General features: G+C 34.9%; 1 protein-coding gene across 1 annotated transcript in view; it reads right to left on the bottom strand.

Annotated features, from left to right (window-relative positions):
• The window catches only part of ST7 (suppression of tumorigenicity 7), a 57,500-nt gene that overhangs the window by 14,731 nt on the left and 23,407 nt on the right, over positions 1-19,362 (bottom strand). The window contains exons 8-10 of the mRNA XM_015813554.2: positions 14,711-14,825; positions 7,254-7,326; positions 5,780-5,882 (exon numbers count right to left, since the gene is read on the bottom strand). Coding sequence (XP_015669040.1) covers positions 5,780-5,882; positions 7,254-7,326; positions 14,711-14,825 — 291 coding nt within the window. The remainder of the gene's footprint in view (positions 1-5,779; positions 5,883-7,253; positions 7,327-14,710; positions 14,826-19,362) is intronic.

Here is a 19,362-nt window from a genome sequence, read left to right as displayed (position 1 = left end):
TACTGAGTTATTGTAGACGACCCCCACAAAAGGGAGAAGGTTTGCAAAATTGTCTTGTCTGCCCAATTGTCTTGTTAGTAATTAATGTAACACCTGAGGTACTGCTCCAAGACCCCATTCGTAGGTTCACAGGCACCATTAGTAGTTGGATGATGGGAGGAGCTGAGCCCCTGAGTGGTTCCAAGAATTTTAGGAACTACTGCCAAAACAGTGAAATGAATTGGACTCCACAATCTGATATTATTCTTTCTGGAGCACCATGCAACCGGTAGACATGCTGCACAAATAGCTTAGCCAAAGTGCGAGCGGAGAGGATTTTTTGACAGGGTATAAAGTACATTTGTTTGGAAAACAAGTTGATCATCACCCAAATTACTGTATTGCTCGAGCTTTCAGGCAGTTCTACTATAAAGTACATTGATATCTCTTTCCATGGGGCTTTAGGTTGGCTACAAGCAGCAAAATGAAAAGCAGACAAGTAGACCAGCTCTTTATAATTCCTCTCAGGGCAAAGAGAGGACATGAGTTCGCACTCAAATGCTCCACATAGTTGATCCTTGTGAGAATACCACAAGACACCAGTGGATTTAGAGCTCTAAGAGATAAAATAGACATCTTTTTTATTAGTGCCTTCAACAGATACTAGGTTTGCACACATCCTTTCTTAGTCACTTTTAGAAATTGCTTGTTAATTACTTTTAAGGAACCTTTGGATCAATACATTTTACAGCACTGGGAAAGTCTCCTTTAATCCTTAGTGAAAGAATTTAAAGGTCTTAAAAATTATTTTGAAATAAATAGCAAATCAGAATTTTAATTTTGTAAAATTACATACTAAGGTAAATTTGAAATAAATTTGAAATAAGATTTTGGATTTAATTATAAGAATATTTACTGTGAGAAAATTATGTTTTGAATTCTCTTAAAAAACAATACAAGATAGACTTTAAAGGTTGGACACTAGAGGGAACCATAAGAAACTAAAGATTACAATTAAAAGCAAAAGAACACTTAAATTTGATTTTTTAATATAGAATGGAGTAAAATATTTTAATATTTGACATATTGAAGAATATTTTTGAACAATAAAACCAAAGGTTAATTTTAAGTGTGTCTGCCTCTATAGATAGACTGCATTTAAAAGATGTTATGGAAGAGGAAAAAATTTTTCCTGAAAAGATCAAGACTGAGTTGAAAGTGGATTTACAAATAACAGACCACAAGAGTGACGAAAAGTAAAAATGTTACACTGGACATAGAAAAGAAACCAGCTGATGTCTTAATCATTAAAATAACAAATAACAATCCAAGAGAATAACTTGGATAATTTTCCTACATTGGATTTACAAAAGAAGCTTGTGAAAGCTTTGAATTTTTTTGTGACAATGGACAAAGAAAAAATAAAAAGGAATAAAATTCTAGAACATTATTTGAAGGAACTAAATATCAAGATTCTTAGAAGCAAAAGGAGGAATATATAGTTGATTTATTTGATCAAGGTTAAAATGTTATTATTTCTGGTGACTCTTAATGGACTTGAGCTGACACCAGGACCATAATGATGAGGCTTTAACAATTGATATATATGTAAGAGATGGCATATGGGAAGAAGAAATCATTAGTTGTAAGAGAAAGTTATAAGTTACTAAAAATTTCATAACTTGTTATAAAGGGGAAATCATTTCTTTCTATATTCCTTTTCTTTTCTATTTCTTGTTTTCCACACTTTTTATTCTTTTTTCTTTTTTGTATTAGTTTATATTTTTTGTTACTTTTACTAACATTACTATTAAAAAAGAGAATTGAATTAGTGTGTTCGTTTTTAAACAGATCTTTCAAAGGTCTTTAAATTATACTTCAATTTAATCAAACCTAAATGAAACATCTTAAAAACTCCTGTAATTTATATAGAAAAGTACAACATGATGTTCTGTTGTATATCCATTCCAATAAAGGAACTATTCAATTATTGTTATCAAATTTATTTGCCATCATTCTTGCAGTTTAAAATGACTCTAAGCGGTTTACAATAAATTGCTTTGAAGAAAATCTACCCCAGATCAGAAACCAAATCAACTCATAGAATTTGTGTCTTAAGTTTATATCTGAGTCTCTGAAAAAATTGTTTTCCTTGGGCTTCACATGAGACTTGGAACTGTGTTTCTTTAATAAACTTTCACCCAGCTCCCACTTCTCGGAGGAGAAACTGGAGGAAATGCACCATCCCTTAAAAGTGGTTTCTCCCGCTGCTACACAAAAATTTTGGTTCATTGTAGTTAGGAAAAAGATCAGGATGCCATAATGAAACATATTTGGCATTTGTGAAGGCACATGTCAGAAGTGGCTTCCAAATTAAGCAGATTATTAATGCAACAATCTTTTTATTTGATTATGATAAAATAATAAAAATATCACTTAAAATTATCAAAAGCAAATAAATAAAAGGATAATTTTTTGAACCTTTGAAATAAAATTACAATTTAGGGCTATATATAGGTGAAAAAAGGAAAAGTATTAAAAATGAATATAAATAGAAAACAAAATAAAATATTTAGCAGGATTTTGACAGACTGGTTTTTTATTATTTTTTTAAATTTAAATTTTTATGCCACCCATTTCACTATCCAAAATGATTCTGGGTGATTTAAAATACCAACTATATTATAACAGTTCCTATAATTTAATAGAAAAACAAATTACAAGTTAGGTTTAAATTCATAAATTAACAGAGACTAAAGCACAGATTGCATTTTCAGAAACACACATTCAAAAACAAAAAAATGTCTATATATTTTATGCTGTCTCTAATGGGCTTAGTGATTAACTAAGCAAATAAGTGACGGAGTGATTTGTTATACAGACTCAGTAACTATTCTAATTACTTACAAATAAATAATTTATAATTATTTGCAATGTTATACCTAAATAATGTAATAAATAATGACATTTCTATGATAGCTAGATTGCAACCAGTTCCAAAGTTTTAATCATTATTAAAACTGATTTTCCTTTTATTTTATAGTAATTGTTGAATATATTAAAGGGCAAATGTTTGAACTTGATGTGCATTGTGCATTGCATATTGACATCTAGAGTGGCCCCTTCATTGTTGTTTTTTGTCTTTAAAGAAAAATGGCATATTAGGTACTTCTCACCACATTTATTCTCAGTGTACTTGCTGCTTATATATACAGTATACAGTATGCCACTCATTCCTACAATACCAGGTGGTTTACACAGATGAAATATAACAAAATCTATCATGATAACATGAGTGAGTGTCTGGGTGAGAAGACATTTTTGAGGCTTCTTTTAAACTATATTATGGATCAAATACGGAAAAGGAAATAGTGTTAATGAAGCACAGAAATATGCCCTCTTCTTTTTGCAATATGAAGGCCAGCATGAAAATGCAAGTAATTCTCAGACAGCTAAGAATAAGGACATATAAAAGGAACAACAAGGAAACCTTTTAAGGACAGCTTTACAAGTAAAATTCAGAACAACTCACATTGTGAAATTCTGACTCTTACTTATGTAACATGAATAAGGGAGCAGAGGTTTTAAATTTATATTTTGACATTCTAGCTGAATTGACAATCCACCTGATAGAGTTTTACATTCTGATTAAAAGAACAAGGAAATGAAAAAAAGGATTATTCATCACTTGTGAAAAGTCTTAATAGCTAAAGCAGGAAAGTCCCATAAAAGGTTTCAAAGAAGAGGAGGAACCCAGGAAGTATTACTCAAATTCAAAAAACAGATCCTGAAGTTTAAAAAGTTCTTAAAGAGATGGGAGTACCAGACCATCTTATTTGTCCCTTGAGAAACCTATATGTGGGTCAAGAAGCAACAGTGAGAACTGGACACTGATTGGTTCAAAATTGGGAAAGGAGTTCAGCAAGGCTGTATTCTGTCACCCTGCCTATTTAACTTATATGCAAAGCACATCATGAGAAAGGCAGGGCTAGATGAATCAAAAGTTGGAATTAAGATTGCCGGGAGAAATATCAACAACCTAAGATATGCAGATGATACCACTCTAATGGCAGAAAGTGAAGAGGAACTAAAGAGCCTCTTGATCCGGGTGAAGAAGGAGAGTGCAAAAGTTGGCTTGAAACTCAACATTAAGAAAACCAAAATCATGGCATCCGGCCCTCTCAATTCCTGGCAAATAGATGGGGAAGAAATNCCAAGATCACCTCAGATGGGGACTGCAGCCAAGAAATTAAAAGACGCTTGCTCCTGGGGAGGAAAGCTATGGCAAATCTAGACAGCATACTAAAAAGCAGAGACATCACCCTGCCAACAAAAGTGCATATAGTCAAGGCCATGGTTTTCCCAGTTGCAATGTATGGATGTGAAAGTTGGACCATAAGAAAGGCTGAGCGCAAAAGAATTGAGGCCTTTGAACTATGGTGCTGGAGAAGACTCCTGCGAGTCCCTTGGACTGCAAGGTGTTCAAACCGGTCAGTCCTAGAAGAGATCAACCCTGACTGCTCTTTAGAAGGCCAGATCCTGAAGTTGAAACTCAAATACTTTGGCCACCTAATGAGAAGGAAGGACTCACTGGAGAAGGGCCTAATGCTGGGAAAGATTGAGGGCAATAGAAGAAGGGGACAACAGAGAATGAGGTGGCTGGATGGAGTCACTGAAGCAGTAGACGTGAACTTAAATGGACTCCAGAAGATGGTAGAGGACAGGAAGAACTGGAGGAATGTTGTCCATGGGGTCGCGATGGGTCGGACACGACTTCGCAATTAACAACAACAACTGATGCAACAGAGTGACAAGGACAGAAGACAGACCTGGCAGGTTGCATTACAGAAGAAAAAGAAAAAATGCAATCGCACAGAGATTATTTACAATATATGTATTAAGCAAGTGAGTTTACATATGCTTGTCCAATGCAAAAGCTTCAGCATCAAGCAAATCTCACATGGAAGCATTAGATGTATGTTTTATTACTTCTTACTGCAAACACAAGATTTATCAAACAAAGTAGTTCACATTTTAGCTGTAACAATAACCATCCAAGAGAGGATGGAATCCAGTATGAGCCAAGATCTTGAGAATGGAGAAATTTGTGATCTTGAAAGTCTTCTAAACACCTCTAAATCCAAAATGCTTTGGGAAATTAAGATAAAACTTGATTTCCAACTACAATTTATTCTCTTATTATTTGCCATATTTTGTCCATCCCTATTTCATTTCTGATCCTACGATAGTTAAAATAAAGTCACATCCTTTCCTGGTCACATTCTCCTTGTTTTGCCAAAATTCCTCTCTGAAAAGTAGCTTATTACGACTTTGGCTTCCAATAATGGCAGCTGATCAGTGACCCAGCAGATACGAAGCAACTATGGGATTGCATTTTCTTATCTCTATTGCACACTTTAAATCTTATGAGTAAGCTAAGAGCTATCTAAAACTCCGCTGACAAGCTCACCCATATTTATTCAGAAGAAAAACCAAATGAATTGAATTTTATTCCGAACTTAATGCTACATGTCAATAATCAAAAGCTGTGTACATATTTCTGTCAGCATTATATTTGATTAAAGGCATGTCAAGAAATGTAAAGGACATCTGAAAAATAAAGTTTTGAATGAGAAGAAAAGAGGACAAAAGATGGAGGCAAAAGAGAATTTTGTTCTACTGTAAGTGACTGTATTGGATATTTTTTTCATAGAAGGAGACACCATTTGGCAATTAAGTTGCTACTTAAATTCATTGTGATTCTTCTACCAAATAGTAGTAGAGATTCACAACAACTCACTTTTGGCACATGTGGATTAAATTCTACTGCTCTGTGAATAGCTTCCACTGCATTCATTTCTGCTGTGCTGAGACCTCTTCTCGAAGCTGCCTCTGGAGAAAACCTATACAGAACAAAGAGAAGAGAAGCATGGAGATTAATTTTGGCATCACAAAGAAGCATAAAAGGAAGAACTAAGTTAAAGGGGTCTTTGAAATCAGCTGAGCCAGTTCCCTTAGCTTTTATCAAACCTCCATGTCAAAAAAACATCTGAACAACTAAATTATAGAGATATTAAAAATCGCAGCAGAACTCAAAAGCATGTTTGAAACTTATCAAGAATGTTCAAGCAGTCCATGTTCTATTTCTGTCTGCCTGCTAATCTAAATTTATTCTATGTTTGCTTTTAAAATCTGGACCAAAATCTCTGGGCTGGGAGGGGGGCATGGGAAGGTGTAAGAAAAAAAATCCCAATAAATTTATAAATTACATTTTAGCATGGCTTCAGGACTTCTCAACCCAATGAGACAAGTTGAGTTGAAAGCCTGGTGCAGCAGCAGTAGCAGATCTGCTCCAAGCTGCATCCATTCCTGACCATGAACCCATACTGAGGGCAAATATTATCTGCCCCAGAGAGTGGAAGATGGGGAGAAAAATACCCAGACCATGCAATCTCTTTCTCACCTCACACCCCACGGCTAACTCCATAGCTGTACTTGGCAGGCAGCCACCACAGGGAAAGCTGTGACAAACGTAGCCCTGCCCTCCCAAGCTGGAGTCGCTGTGTAGGGAGGAAAGATGTTGCAGTTGGTACTGGCGATCTACAGGACAAAAAGAATGAAAGAAAAAAAAATTACTCAGGTCTTGAAGTGCACATACACTACAATAGCAAACTCTCTGAAAAAAGCAGGAAGGAAAGCAGACTTTCCCATGCAGCCTGCTCCCCACCCACTTGGCTGAACTCAGAAAGCATGGCGATTATGGGATATCTACTGCTTGGGATCGGCTCACTTCCACCTCTGATCAGACCCTGGCTCGGGTCTGGTGCTGTACTTTGACAGCAACCATATGAGAGGGCCAGACACTTTACAGAGCTGCACATAGTTATGTTTTACATACAAGTTAAAAGGCCATCACTTGCCTGCCAGGAATTCTTATGCAGTAAGCACTTGGTCTATCTGCCTCAAATAAAGTTTAGCCCCTTCCCAGTCCAACACCACACTTATTATTCTGCTGGTAAAGCTATGTTGCCAGAATTACATTTATTGTATTCAAATTTCTTTTGCTTGCAGAAAGCAAGCGGCTAGCTGTTTTTTCCAATTAAACAGTATGGAATTCATTGCCCCCACAGTATCCATTCTTGGTAGTAAATATATTGCATACTTATGGCAGGCCTAATGTTTTCCTGCCAGGATGAATAACCTTCAACTATGCAAAGTGTTTTGCCACATTTACAGAGTAAAATTTCAGCAGGCAGGAATTCTTCCAAACTTACTTGTCAGAGACAGCTCTAGCTTTGAGAAGGGCAGCTGTGTAGCATATTGTTGCTGATTTTGGTAAACTTATATCTGTTGGAAAGAAAATAAAATTAAAAATGTATGGTTCTTCTATGTCTGCACCGGAGATTGATTATTACAAGTGGGCAGTAGAGAAAATGAAAGGATAAAGAATAAGATATAGACAGCTATCAATACTCAGTAGAAGTTAATTTGATGAAATGGGAAAACCTTTTATGAAGTATCAGAAAATCAAAATCATGGCATTTGCCTAAAGGCCCAAAAATCACTCTTGGAGGATAGATGGCAATAAATTTGAGCAGGTTTCCTGTTTTAAAAATCTTGAGTAGTCCTACATTCTGACAATACTGGGACTCCCTACAGTGACTGTGTTGCTGAAAATGCTTAAAGGAGTTCATCTACCATGTTTAAATTCCTTAGGAAAAGGAATTACAATTACATTATATTCAAATTATTTAAAGGCAAGCCAATAACACAACGTTTCTATGATGCCCAGCTGGGTCCCTTTTTTTAATTTTGCACCATTAGAACTTGTTCCAGTCCAAATTACTAAGATCAATCCTTCAAGCCCCAAAATGTATCTCTAATGCTATCTTAAGGCTAGAGACAGGCCTCATGAAAGTAGAGACTAGAGTGTAGGTAACCATACCAACTACTAGCTTAAAAGATCCCTTTTCCCTGTTGGCCTTGCCCCACTAACTACGGTATGAAGATTTTTTTTCAGTCCACATGGAAAAAGACTGAGACATCTAAAATCACATCCTTGGGATTTTCTCCAGGTCTTTACTCAGTATGGGACATGATTGGGCCAAAGCTTTCATCAAACAACATGTAGCATACACAGAGCTGGACCTTATTAAATGCTAAGATAGATAGCATGAATATATTTCTCCAGATATATTTTAAAAATTAAATAGTTTGTTGGTTTATAAATAATGTGTATCCAGTAACTAGTTACCATTCTGCAGTCTTCCTCAACACAGAGCACACAATTCCAGTGTAGGCAAAGGAAAACACCAAATTTGGGAAGGCTGCAGTATTGTATTTATCTTTTCATAACATGGGTCCACAATTTTCAGATGCCTTATGGATGAAGGACACTGGGTAATAAATGTTTGTTGCTCCTGCGTGTGGTACTGTAGCCTACTTGAAATATCAACAGTGTTCACGAATCAGTGCACACTGATACATAAAGCTAAGGTTTCCATTCTTTGGTTTCTCTATCCTTGTTCCTTCCTCACAGGGATGACTCAGACACTGGAAGTGAGCCAGGCTGGCAGAATAATTAGAAGTCACAATCTACACATAGGGTAGGTGGATAAGGGTTCAGATTCCTTCATCTATGATTTCTTAAACTAAGATGCATATCCTTATCTATCTTATGAGACTATATATAAATTCACAGAAAAATGTAATATGTTTAGCATGATTGTGGTTTAAGTATAGTCTCCATTAGTCAACTATTCTTAAGGTTCTTTGAAATTTAAGAGGAGTAATGCATTTTAAAGCTCGTTGGCATCTGTGGAGCATGTGCAGATATCTCCAGAGACAAAAGCAAAAAAGAGGCCAGAGAAGCAAGCAGATATCAATCAATAGATCTTTTTTCCATTTACCAAAATAGAATATGCTTAATCAATCTCAAACCATCAGTACTTAGGTTTAGTCCTTGAATCAAACCGTCCAATTTGTGCATCCAAACTGCTGTAACTTCACTGTTGTTGCCCTTATTATTTATTTAACCAATTGATATTCTGCTCTTTTCATATTCACAGCAAATAGACAAGATTAAATGGTCAGTTACCATCATCAAAGTCCTAAATGTCAGGCAAACATAATAACCACAAAAGAAAAAAAAACATAAACAAACAGAGAGAAGCAAGTAGTTTCCAGGTTCAGAACTCAAATACCATAGCAAACATTACCAAACATTACACGAAACAGCCTACTCTATCGCATCCCATTGAGATTTTAATAGAATAGTGTCTGAACTACAGTTGGACCTCTCCATTCAGTGTGTGGTTAATCTAATGGTCACTCTCAGTTTTGCCTCACTAAGCAAACAAACTAATACCCAGTCAGGTTTTAGGCTTTCAAAACTCCATTGGGATCATGGAAAAAAAATGATCCACTGATATTCAAAAAACACATCAAATGTTAATTTCTTATTTATTTTATCTGCAAACCAGACTTTATATAAATTTATGCATTGTAATAATTTTAATCTGGGACACCAGATTGCTGAAACTTGCATATTTTGGTATAATGTGTAGTTTGTCAAGGAAAGACTCAATGACTCACTTTGCAAATGGGGTGAGGAAAAAACTGTTTGTTGAATCAGAGACCAGAAGTAACTGATTCGTAAATTTCTGGACATTAGCTGCTGGGAAAAAAATTAAATGAGGGAATTCTTGTCCTCACATGTTGCTTCTGATTTTTTTTTCCTGTGTGGCCATCATAGAAACAAAATGCTTAACTTGAATTCTTTGCAGTTGGAATATTGTATCAGACACCAGAAGCAACATCTGAAGTTGTGGCTTTATATTCATCCTACACAACTCTTATAATAATATCAGGGCTGCAAAAAATTCATATGACCAATAAAAAGTAAATAAAATTGGGGTTTCAATACATTTTTGCTGCCATCAAGAGGTTGCCTAATCTGATAGACCTAATATTTTAAATGTTTTAGATTATTTTAACTATAATAAAATGTGCATACATACAGATAGAAATACTGTATTGCTGTTGTATTATATTAAGTCTTCTTGTTATGTTTCACGAAAAAAGCTTTTTGTGCATTTGGGAAACTTTTACAGGGATGATATTGATGACTGGAGTGCAAAGGCTGTGTCAGGTACATTGAAAAGACTGGAATTTCTCTTAGAATATGGGATTTCTATTGAATCAAGACTGTTCAACACTAATAATATTTATTAATCATGAATGGAAGCTCAGTATTTTATAAGTAATGAAAAATAAGGGGCACAATATAAAGTACAGTGATACCTCAGTATTCATCCTTAATTGGTTCCAAGAGGTGTGACAACAATGAGTACCAAACATTTTTTTCCCATAAGGAATAATGTAATGAGTCACAAGGCAGCTGACATTGACAAGTTCTAGCTTGGGCATTGAGAACCAAACAATGGGTACAGGAACAAAGTTTCATGTCAAAATGTGTTGAGTACCAAATTAGATAAGTTTCAAAGCAATTGAGTACCAAGGTACCACTGTACTAATTTTCATGCTCATCACCATTAAAACAGCTTATCACCCCTCTGCAAATGGATGGAAGTATTTGATTGGTCTGTACAAGCACCTACTGGATCTTCTGTCTTCCAAGAAATTTCTTCTGAGATTTTGCTGGGCATTTCCAAAGTCCTTGGCCAATCAACTGAATATATGGGCAACCATTGCTTTGGATAGAATTGCACCTGTGCAATTGTTGATACACTTGCAGACCTGATTTACCAAAGAACTCTGAGAATTGAAGTGGCAAAAAAGATGCAGAGAGGAATGTTGGTGGAAGACAAGATTGGACAATGGATCTGTCCAATCATGGGTAAAGCTTATTTTTTTTTCTATACCTTTATTCTGTCCTGAGATTGCTGATTAGCAGCCTTTTCTGAAGTGTGCCCATATCTTTTAGGAAGAATGACAGAATATTTGCTGGATGACTGTAAAGGATTTGCAGTATAGCTCAATGATAAAACAGTTTATTTAGATCCATGCAGAATTGGACATTAGCTAGTCATATTCAGCTGAGATGAAAATATTTCACCTTGTGAAGCTATCTGGGAAATTGAGTCTATTCATCCTGAAGAAATGGACATGGTCTTGGTAATACCATCAGTGCATTGTGATTAGATACCTTCACTAACGGCTGGTAAAAGCCACTAGGCTGATGAAAGGTTGCTGGGTTAGAATGACAGCAAATGCATCCTTGAGAGAAGAGGTAGTGTTACTGACCTTGAAAACTGCACTGTTTTCATTGCTTGATGGTTTTCAGATAGCTGGCAGAACCATCACCCAGTCTTGAACCTTCCTTTTATAGCAAAGATTATTGAGGAGGGGCTAGAGCTGAGATTGGAAGGCTCTAGATGAGATGGATTATTTGGACTCTTTTTAGATGGGTTTCACGCTAGGGTACCTTATCAAGAACACACAAATTGTTCTAGTGGGTGATATATGGCAAGATTCCTAGTCCTCTTCAACTTCTCAGTTGCCTTTTATCACATCATTTTGAACTGTCTCTGGGACTGGAAAAGGAAACATAATGTTATAGATTCTCTGGGACCTATTTCAATTGGTGGTGATGGGAAGGGAAAGGTCAAGTCCGAAAGGTCCCACAATGTTCAACTTTCTCTGCTCCATAGTTTAAGCAGCAATGGTAAGTGATTCATCAACACAGGGTCAAATATCATGATGCCCATTGCTCATCTCAATTTCAGGCCAAACAGAATATATGGTCAAAGCACTGTCCTAGTGCTTTGGGATTGTCAGGGTTTGGATAGGAATGAACAAATTCAGGCTTACTTCCTGCAAGATGAAGAAGCTGGAGGCATATTCATTTGCAACTGTAGGTTGTGGTAATCTTTATTATACAATTGGAGTCTTTAGAGCAGTCTATGAATAAAAATGGTTTCCAAGCCATTAAATAAATAGATAGCATGAATTTTATTAAATTTTAAAACCAGAGTTTACTAAATCTGTCTGACACTTCTAGTTCATTGTTTTGATTTTGTTACAAGGAAGTGCCCTATTTATAAACAAATAATATGTAATTACATAGCCAATTCATATGGTGCACCTGGCAACAAGTCAAGATCAACAGGGAAGCAATGCCTACAATAAGATATGTACTGTTACTAGAAAACATAATTAAGGTTTTGTAGTTCAGCAATTGTCACTTTGTCACTTCTATGTAATCCATTCCATTAGTTTGTGTATCTTTCCACACACCCTTTTGCTACCTAAAAAGCCAGAACTTCTTTTTTTCTTAGAATATTTTTGCTATAAAAGCAATGTCTTTCAGAACAAAGGCAGTTAAAATCCTTCAATAGTAAATCAAAATAGATGTCTGAAGACAACTGAAAAATGCAATTAGGCAGGGTCCTCCTCCCCATACTTTTTGTTCTAATGTGAAATTCTGAGGACTAGTTGTGCACTTTCTAGCAAAATGTCTATTTTCAAAAGGTCCTGGTTCAGGACATCGAGAGGCAAGCGGACTTAAGTATGGCTCTGCTGTTTCTCGCTCTAGATTCTATTAGATATGTGGTTACATCTACCAAGTATCTTAGCCAGTTGGAGTCAGTAAACCACCGGAAAGCATTCTCGCTTGTATGGTGCCATGCGTTTCCATTGGCCGTCCTGTATGGCAAGTATAAAAAGACACCATTGGCTGAAAGATTCTGCTCCTGTGGCTCAGGAGAGGTGGAGACCATCGGACACATACTCCTTCGATGTTCCTTCTACAGAGTTATTCGGAAAAAACATATCCTCTCCATAATTGGTAAGTATCCTGGTCGTTCGGAAAGTATTTATCTCCAGTGGCTGCTTAAGGATGAGCAGGCAGTGATCATGGCGCAGATGGCTAGATTCTGCGCAGCAACATTGGGGATTCGCCAGAAACATAAATAAACATTTTAGATCTTTTTAATAATCTTTTATAATTAATTTTATTATGTGTTTTTATCCAGCATTAGACTATACTCAGTGTATTTTTGTCAGGTCAGTATAATTCAGTTTTTCTGAAGGTAGCTAGTTTTTGTTATGTAAAACTAGGCAGACCTTGGTCACCCATTGATTACATCATTAATTGTAATATATTGCTATAACTTCTTGTGTTGGTTCTGTTTAGTTTGGTTTTATTTGAATGTTTAATTTATGTGTTGGCCTTTGGCTGCAATAATAAATTGATTGATTGAAAGGTCCTGGTTCATATGGGGGACATTTATCAAAATGCAATTCCCTCTAGTGCCTTATATTGCTGCAGATTTTTCTCCAATCCTAAGTTCAAGCACTTAATACTTCAAGCATTTAATTTCTACGAAGTCTTATGAAGCCCATTTATGGACCAGGACACTCTTAGAAAAAAAAAGTTATGCCTAAGGTACTTTTCATGTTGCAAATTCTTTATTATTTTACAAAATATAGAATGTAAAAAAAATCAAGTGGGACAGCAAATATACAGGTGACATATGGGGACCTCTTTTCCTAGAACCCCTAAATGCCATACTGAGGATCACAGCAGTTGGATTTCTTAGAATGCACACAGCAAATTTTGGAGGAGTTTAATGTCTTGTAGAGTACCATATATGTTGAAGAGAAATCTTGCTGAAAACAGGTTTTATGTTAGTGGAACAGGCACCAAAGAATATCTTAGAAGGCTACTTCAACTAAGAAATGTAAAGAAATATTAAATTAGTATGCTTAGAGGAGATTGACCTAGTGCCCCAGTGGCACTTATGGCACTATTTCTCAGTCTCTTAAAAACATTTTAAGTTTTAAGCCTTTATTTTAAGTCTTTTTCTATTTATTCAAGCCTGTGGCAATTCTTTTTTAGCAGCAACCTCACACAAAGTATGTCACAGTGTGCTGCTTTGTAAGGGTCTTTGGATTGAAGTACTGATCTAACACTGGCAATAAAGATAAGGAACAATGTACTAATTTACATACTGCTCAAAAACCTCATTTATATGCCATCCTACAGCAAAAGATTGATGGGTGGCTTAGCATAAAAATGGATACTTTCAAGTTTTTAAAAATGGGTTATTTTAGATGTCCTTTAAAAATTTAGCTATCCAAGAAGAATGCAACAGAAAGAGAAATTGTTCTGGCCAGAAGCAATTTTAGATTCCACATTTGTAGTTTCTGCAGTTAGCAATTTTGGAGGGTGCTGGAAGAAAATGACTCATTCACTTATTTTCTTCCTCCAAGGCTTCCTGAAAACTCTTATCTGTACCTGTTTTCAACAGTTTGAGTAGCACTTCTAAAGTAAGAAAATATGGAAGAAATAAATAGTTCTTGCTTAGGTCCTATAACTTCACCTTAGGTTCTAATGAAATTAGAAAGGTTTTTTGTAAAACAAAAAGGTACAAAGTCACTGACAAAAAAATATTTATACCTCACAAACTCATAAAAGAGTTAGTAAAACTGAAGTTCACCAAGAAAAAAATAGAATGATGAGAGGAAGGAGTAACTGTCCTTCGCTACTACAAGATTTAAAAACTAGGTATCATAAATTAAATGAAATTATTTGGAAGCTACAACTTACTATAACTGCTTAAGAAAATCCTACAATACAAAGAAAAAAAATTCAGAACATGGACCTTTCCCTCCTTAAACATGATTTTGTTAAAGGACATTGCTCTCCTTTGTTTTATATCCATACAGACACAGAGTATCAGGGTATATAAAGAGCTACTTCACTTACCATCATATTTTGCTAAAACAGCTTGAACATCTGCATATGCTTGTAACTCCAGCAAAGCTTCTAGCAAATTTTCATGGATGTTGAACATACTAAGAAGAGGGAATTCCTTCATCAACTATAAAGAAGGAAAGAAAGTAGGCTTAATATTTAGCAGGTATTTTACATGGCAAATATAAAATAAAATTATAATGACCATTCACATTTAATAATCTTATCCCGCCCTTCTCTGAACTTAGAACATGAAAACAATCCATAGACATATATGGTTGGTTTAATAAATCCAAGAAAAGCTGCATTAAAAACAATGAACTGAAATTTTTTAGTAAAGCAAGTACTAAGCTAGATGGATCAAAGAGACTAAGCTGAGGAACAACAGTTTTCTATCCTGCAACCAAGAGAATGGAAAATTGATGAGTTATGGCTTAACTAGGCTTCCATATATTATAACGAGAACCTGATTTGGATCAACTGGATATTCTGAAATGCTGGCAGGGTATACTTAGCTTTAAGATAAACTTTCTTTAAGCCCAATTTCTCATGCCTTATTAAGACATTTTCATATGATTTCCTGAGACTTCCGGTTTGCGTCACAGCGAGATGGGACACAGAAAGGCAGAGCTCTGCCTTTCATGCCCGATTTCGCCCTGCTTGGGGTCCTAAAAAGGTCCTAAAATCCCCCCGAAAAGGGGATGAAGAGGAGGGGTGCCTTGTTGATCACGGAGAGATGGCGGTGTTTCCATTCGATCCAAGGGAAGCCCTCCAAACCAGCAGGGGAAAGACCAACTACATTCCTATGGCCGGCCATTAGCTGCTGACAACCGAAGAAGAAAAAACCACTACTTAATAGATTGTAAACAGCATGTTTGGAACTGGGTGAGAATATTGATCCTTTCCTTACTATTTTACAACTGAATTTCCTGGCAAAGGCTCCCAAGAAGCTAAAACCTCTGAATATAAATGGAAGCGGCATTTTAATTTTATGTGGGATAGAAACATACAATATTGAAGTAACATAAAGCTACAGTTTTGATAAATTTGAGAACTGAGATAATTGTTAAGATTTTCTCTTTGAAAAAAAAACATTGAGGCGAAATATAAGAAATCAATCCTTTGTTTTAAGAGTGGAAAATGGACTTTGAATGACATCTAGTGGTGGATTTGTGTATAGCAACATAATTTGCTTCCTGGCTGCTTGGTGATTCCTAGCTTCGGAGAACAGCTGGCAATAAAGGAAAATATTTTGGTATACTTATCACCCTGACGTTCTTGGATTATAAATACCTACTGGGCTTGGACTTTTAACTTCAAGAGCTAGTGGGAGAGAAATAAAAATTTAACCTTGGACTGTGCCTGGCTGGGAGAGATTTTTGAGCTATTTTCAGACAGGTTGAACATTTTGAACACTTCGAACATTGTGGATTACAACCTTGCCTGGTTGACAATTTTTTGGATACTTGAGACAAAGGATTACTATAAAATATTGCTTTCAGAACTGAACCTATACTTTGGAATCTATTGGATTATAAAGGATACATATAAAAACCAGAAAACTAAAGGAAACTTTGATCTACTCTTATTGAGTCTGGTAATACTAAACTATCTCCAGGATTGATGCTTCAAGAAAAAACAAACACCTTTCAGAAAGAAATATATTTTATGCTACAACTAATTCACCAAACAATTGTTGAATACTAAGAGGACATAAAAAGAAATCATAATGAGACTAAAAACAATTTAGACAATATAAATGAGCTAATCTCCAAATTAAATCTACAACTAGAAAGTTCCCATATAACAACTACAAAGTATGAACAAATAATCCAGAAATCAGAAGATGAAACAGAGGAAATGGATTTAGAGATGGAAGAGATAAAAGAAGGGAAATATAAACAACTATATACTAACAAAATACTGCAAGACCTAACAATGAAAATGCAAAAGACCTTTTATCCCTTAGGTCTGCAAAATATATCTGATGGAAAGAAAGATGATTTTAAAAAGGGGAATATAGAGCTGTTAAGGGAAATGTCACAACTTAGGAGACAGGGAATGAAAAGAGAAATGGAGGGAGAAAAGGAGGTGGGAGTTATTTAAGGAAAATATAAATGGGTGGGTTTCCCCCAAAAAATATCCTACCTAAATTGTCTTCCTCATGCCAAGCAATTTTTACAAAAATAGAAAGAAAATTCCTGGGTGATCTAATTGCCCTGGCTTGGAAAGCGACTTGGCAAAGAAAGAAAGTGAGAATCAGATTTAAAATCAGAGGATTTGACCTAGAGGGGGCATTATATGTTTAAATAAGACTGAAAGAATAGATGACCCTTAGATATAATTAGACTTTTATAATGAAAGATATGATTTAGAATTAAGATAGCATTTTTTTCTCTTTTTTGATATAGGAGGGTTGATTTGAATAAAACTTTTAGCTATATAAATGCAATTAATATTGAAAAAATCATAACTGATAAAGATATTTCAAATATTGATGGGAAATCAAACCTTAACAAGAGCACAAAAAACAGGGTATTGATTAATGAATTGGCATTATTGATTTACAGATTGATATTATTATTTGTATGATATTAGTAAAATATGATGAAAAAACTGTAATGGTATAATGAGGGGAAAATGGAAAAAATATGGAGAAGAAAGGATGATCAGGGAAAAAATACTGGATTGTGTAGTATTGAACAGATTTATATTAAAGAAGCTAATGTTAAATATTTGAATCCAGACAACTGTTGTTCACTAAGCACTAAAGACTGTAATTTTTAAAAATCAATAAAACTTTTATAAAAAAAATAAGACATTTTCATATGATTTCCTGATAGGGAGCATAGGAAAGAGGTTAAAGATGTTTTATTTGTTTATTTGATTGATTGATTTCTATAGCTTGCCATCCCAGCCAAGTAACTCTGGGTGGCTTTTAAAACTATAGAAAAGTTAAAACAATTAATAAAACAATGAAAACATCCAAAAATTGTTTTTCGTAGTATTACATTCTACTAACATATTTCCTCATTATTTGTGGGTTCCAGAAGTCAATTAAAAATTAGAAAAAGGAAGGAGCAAAGGATTGAGAAATGATGGAAAGATCAAGAAGTGGATAGCATCCAAAACCCATCTGAAGAAATACATTCATAAAACAACTGCCATTAAAAGATTTAGCAAGAACCAACAAACTATAATTATATGGATGAGTAATGATAGCAAAATATAACTAAGCTGGCTTAAAAAATGTAATTATCAAAACACAGCAAGAATATGCTAAATTAAATTGATCCCATTCAAGACATATGGACATTTGTTCTAGGGATATATAATCATTTGTTTAATCATGCAGCAACAGTTCTTGTATTCCTAATTTTACTTATGAAGATCAGAAAGGAGTATTTTAATTTTACTAGCACATTAAATTGCATTCTCCAGAGCCATTTGTATCTAGAAAAGTCAAAGACTGACTAGATGAAATATGCATAATCCTTCTTATTCAGGGTCAATATATCTATACTGAAATATTCAAATTTTATCATTATTAACTTTCCAGGATTGAGTTAAGACATTGAAGCCAGCTCCAAAATTTACTTAAATATTGCTATGCTTATTATAGAAAATGTTTTAAAATGAAAATAAATGTCCTGTCAGGTCTTAAGATACCCGTATCACAAAACAGTGAGAAAAGAACAACCAAAACTGGACTGGAAAAACTACACTTTCCTAAATAGATGAATTGCAAAAACTCAATCTTTCACCGCTTGGTTAAAAAAATCCTCCAAGAGTTGGTCTAAAACAGGGGTGCATGAGGCTGGGAAATTCTGGACCACCTCAGTCCAATTGTGAAGAACTGTGATATATATAGGCTGCATTTGACAGGAGCACAAAACTATTATAACTTTTAAAGCAATTTCTATGCATGTAGAAATTTTTATGCTTGGGGTGGTGAGAAGGCAGGAGAATGATTAATGAAAGCCCATTTTTATTGCAGAAACAGAAAGCCACAATGATCTACTCTGAGTAAAAAACCAGAATCAAATGTTAAAATGCATGACATAAATGGTAGGTTGCAAATAATCTAACTGAAAGTGCTTCCCTTACTAAACTCTGAGATAGCAAATAAAATAAGGAATTCGTTGCAAATTAAAATATATATTTGTTTTGTTTTATCAATCTTTTTGTTCCTTATTTTAAAAGAAGACATGAAAAGAATAAGAAGAAAAGTACATTGTCTAGACGCGAAGACTTGAAAACCAATAACAATTTTATCAGAAAAGATCTCTTTTTAAAGTGCCTTGTTTACCTGATTAAAATGATTTTGGATTGTACAACAACCATCCCACGAGTCTTAAAATAAATGCAATAAAAAAGAACACCAACGTACTTCACATACTGAGCTACATTTGTCTTTTTTTGTAACATGGAATTCAAGATTTCACTGTTACCACAAAGCATTTCCCTCCATGCATGGAGAGGAGTTGAAATCTTTCAGCAGGAAAGGACTGCCTGTCAGGACAATTTCTAAACAACTAAACTGAATTACATGGTAGCCTTATAGGATGACAGTTATTGAAACTAAACTTTCTCTGTAAATTCTTACACAATAAACAATTATTTATTGTACCCTTGTTTAAAACCATAGGGAAATATACAACTTA

Source organism: Protobothrops mucrosquamatus, unplaced genomic scaffold (assembly GCF_001527695.2).
Source record: "Protobothrops mucrosquamatus isolate PMUCROS unplaced genomic scaffold, P.Mucros_1.0 scaffold167, whole genome shotgun sequence".
In the NCBI taxonomy this organism is placed as follows: Eukaryota; Metazoa; Chordata; class Lepidosauria; order Squamata; family Viperidae; genus Protobothrops; species Protobothrops mucrosquamatus.
Note: the sequence above shows the minus strand (reverse complement) of the source record. Positions and strands in the feature narration are given on the sequence as shown.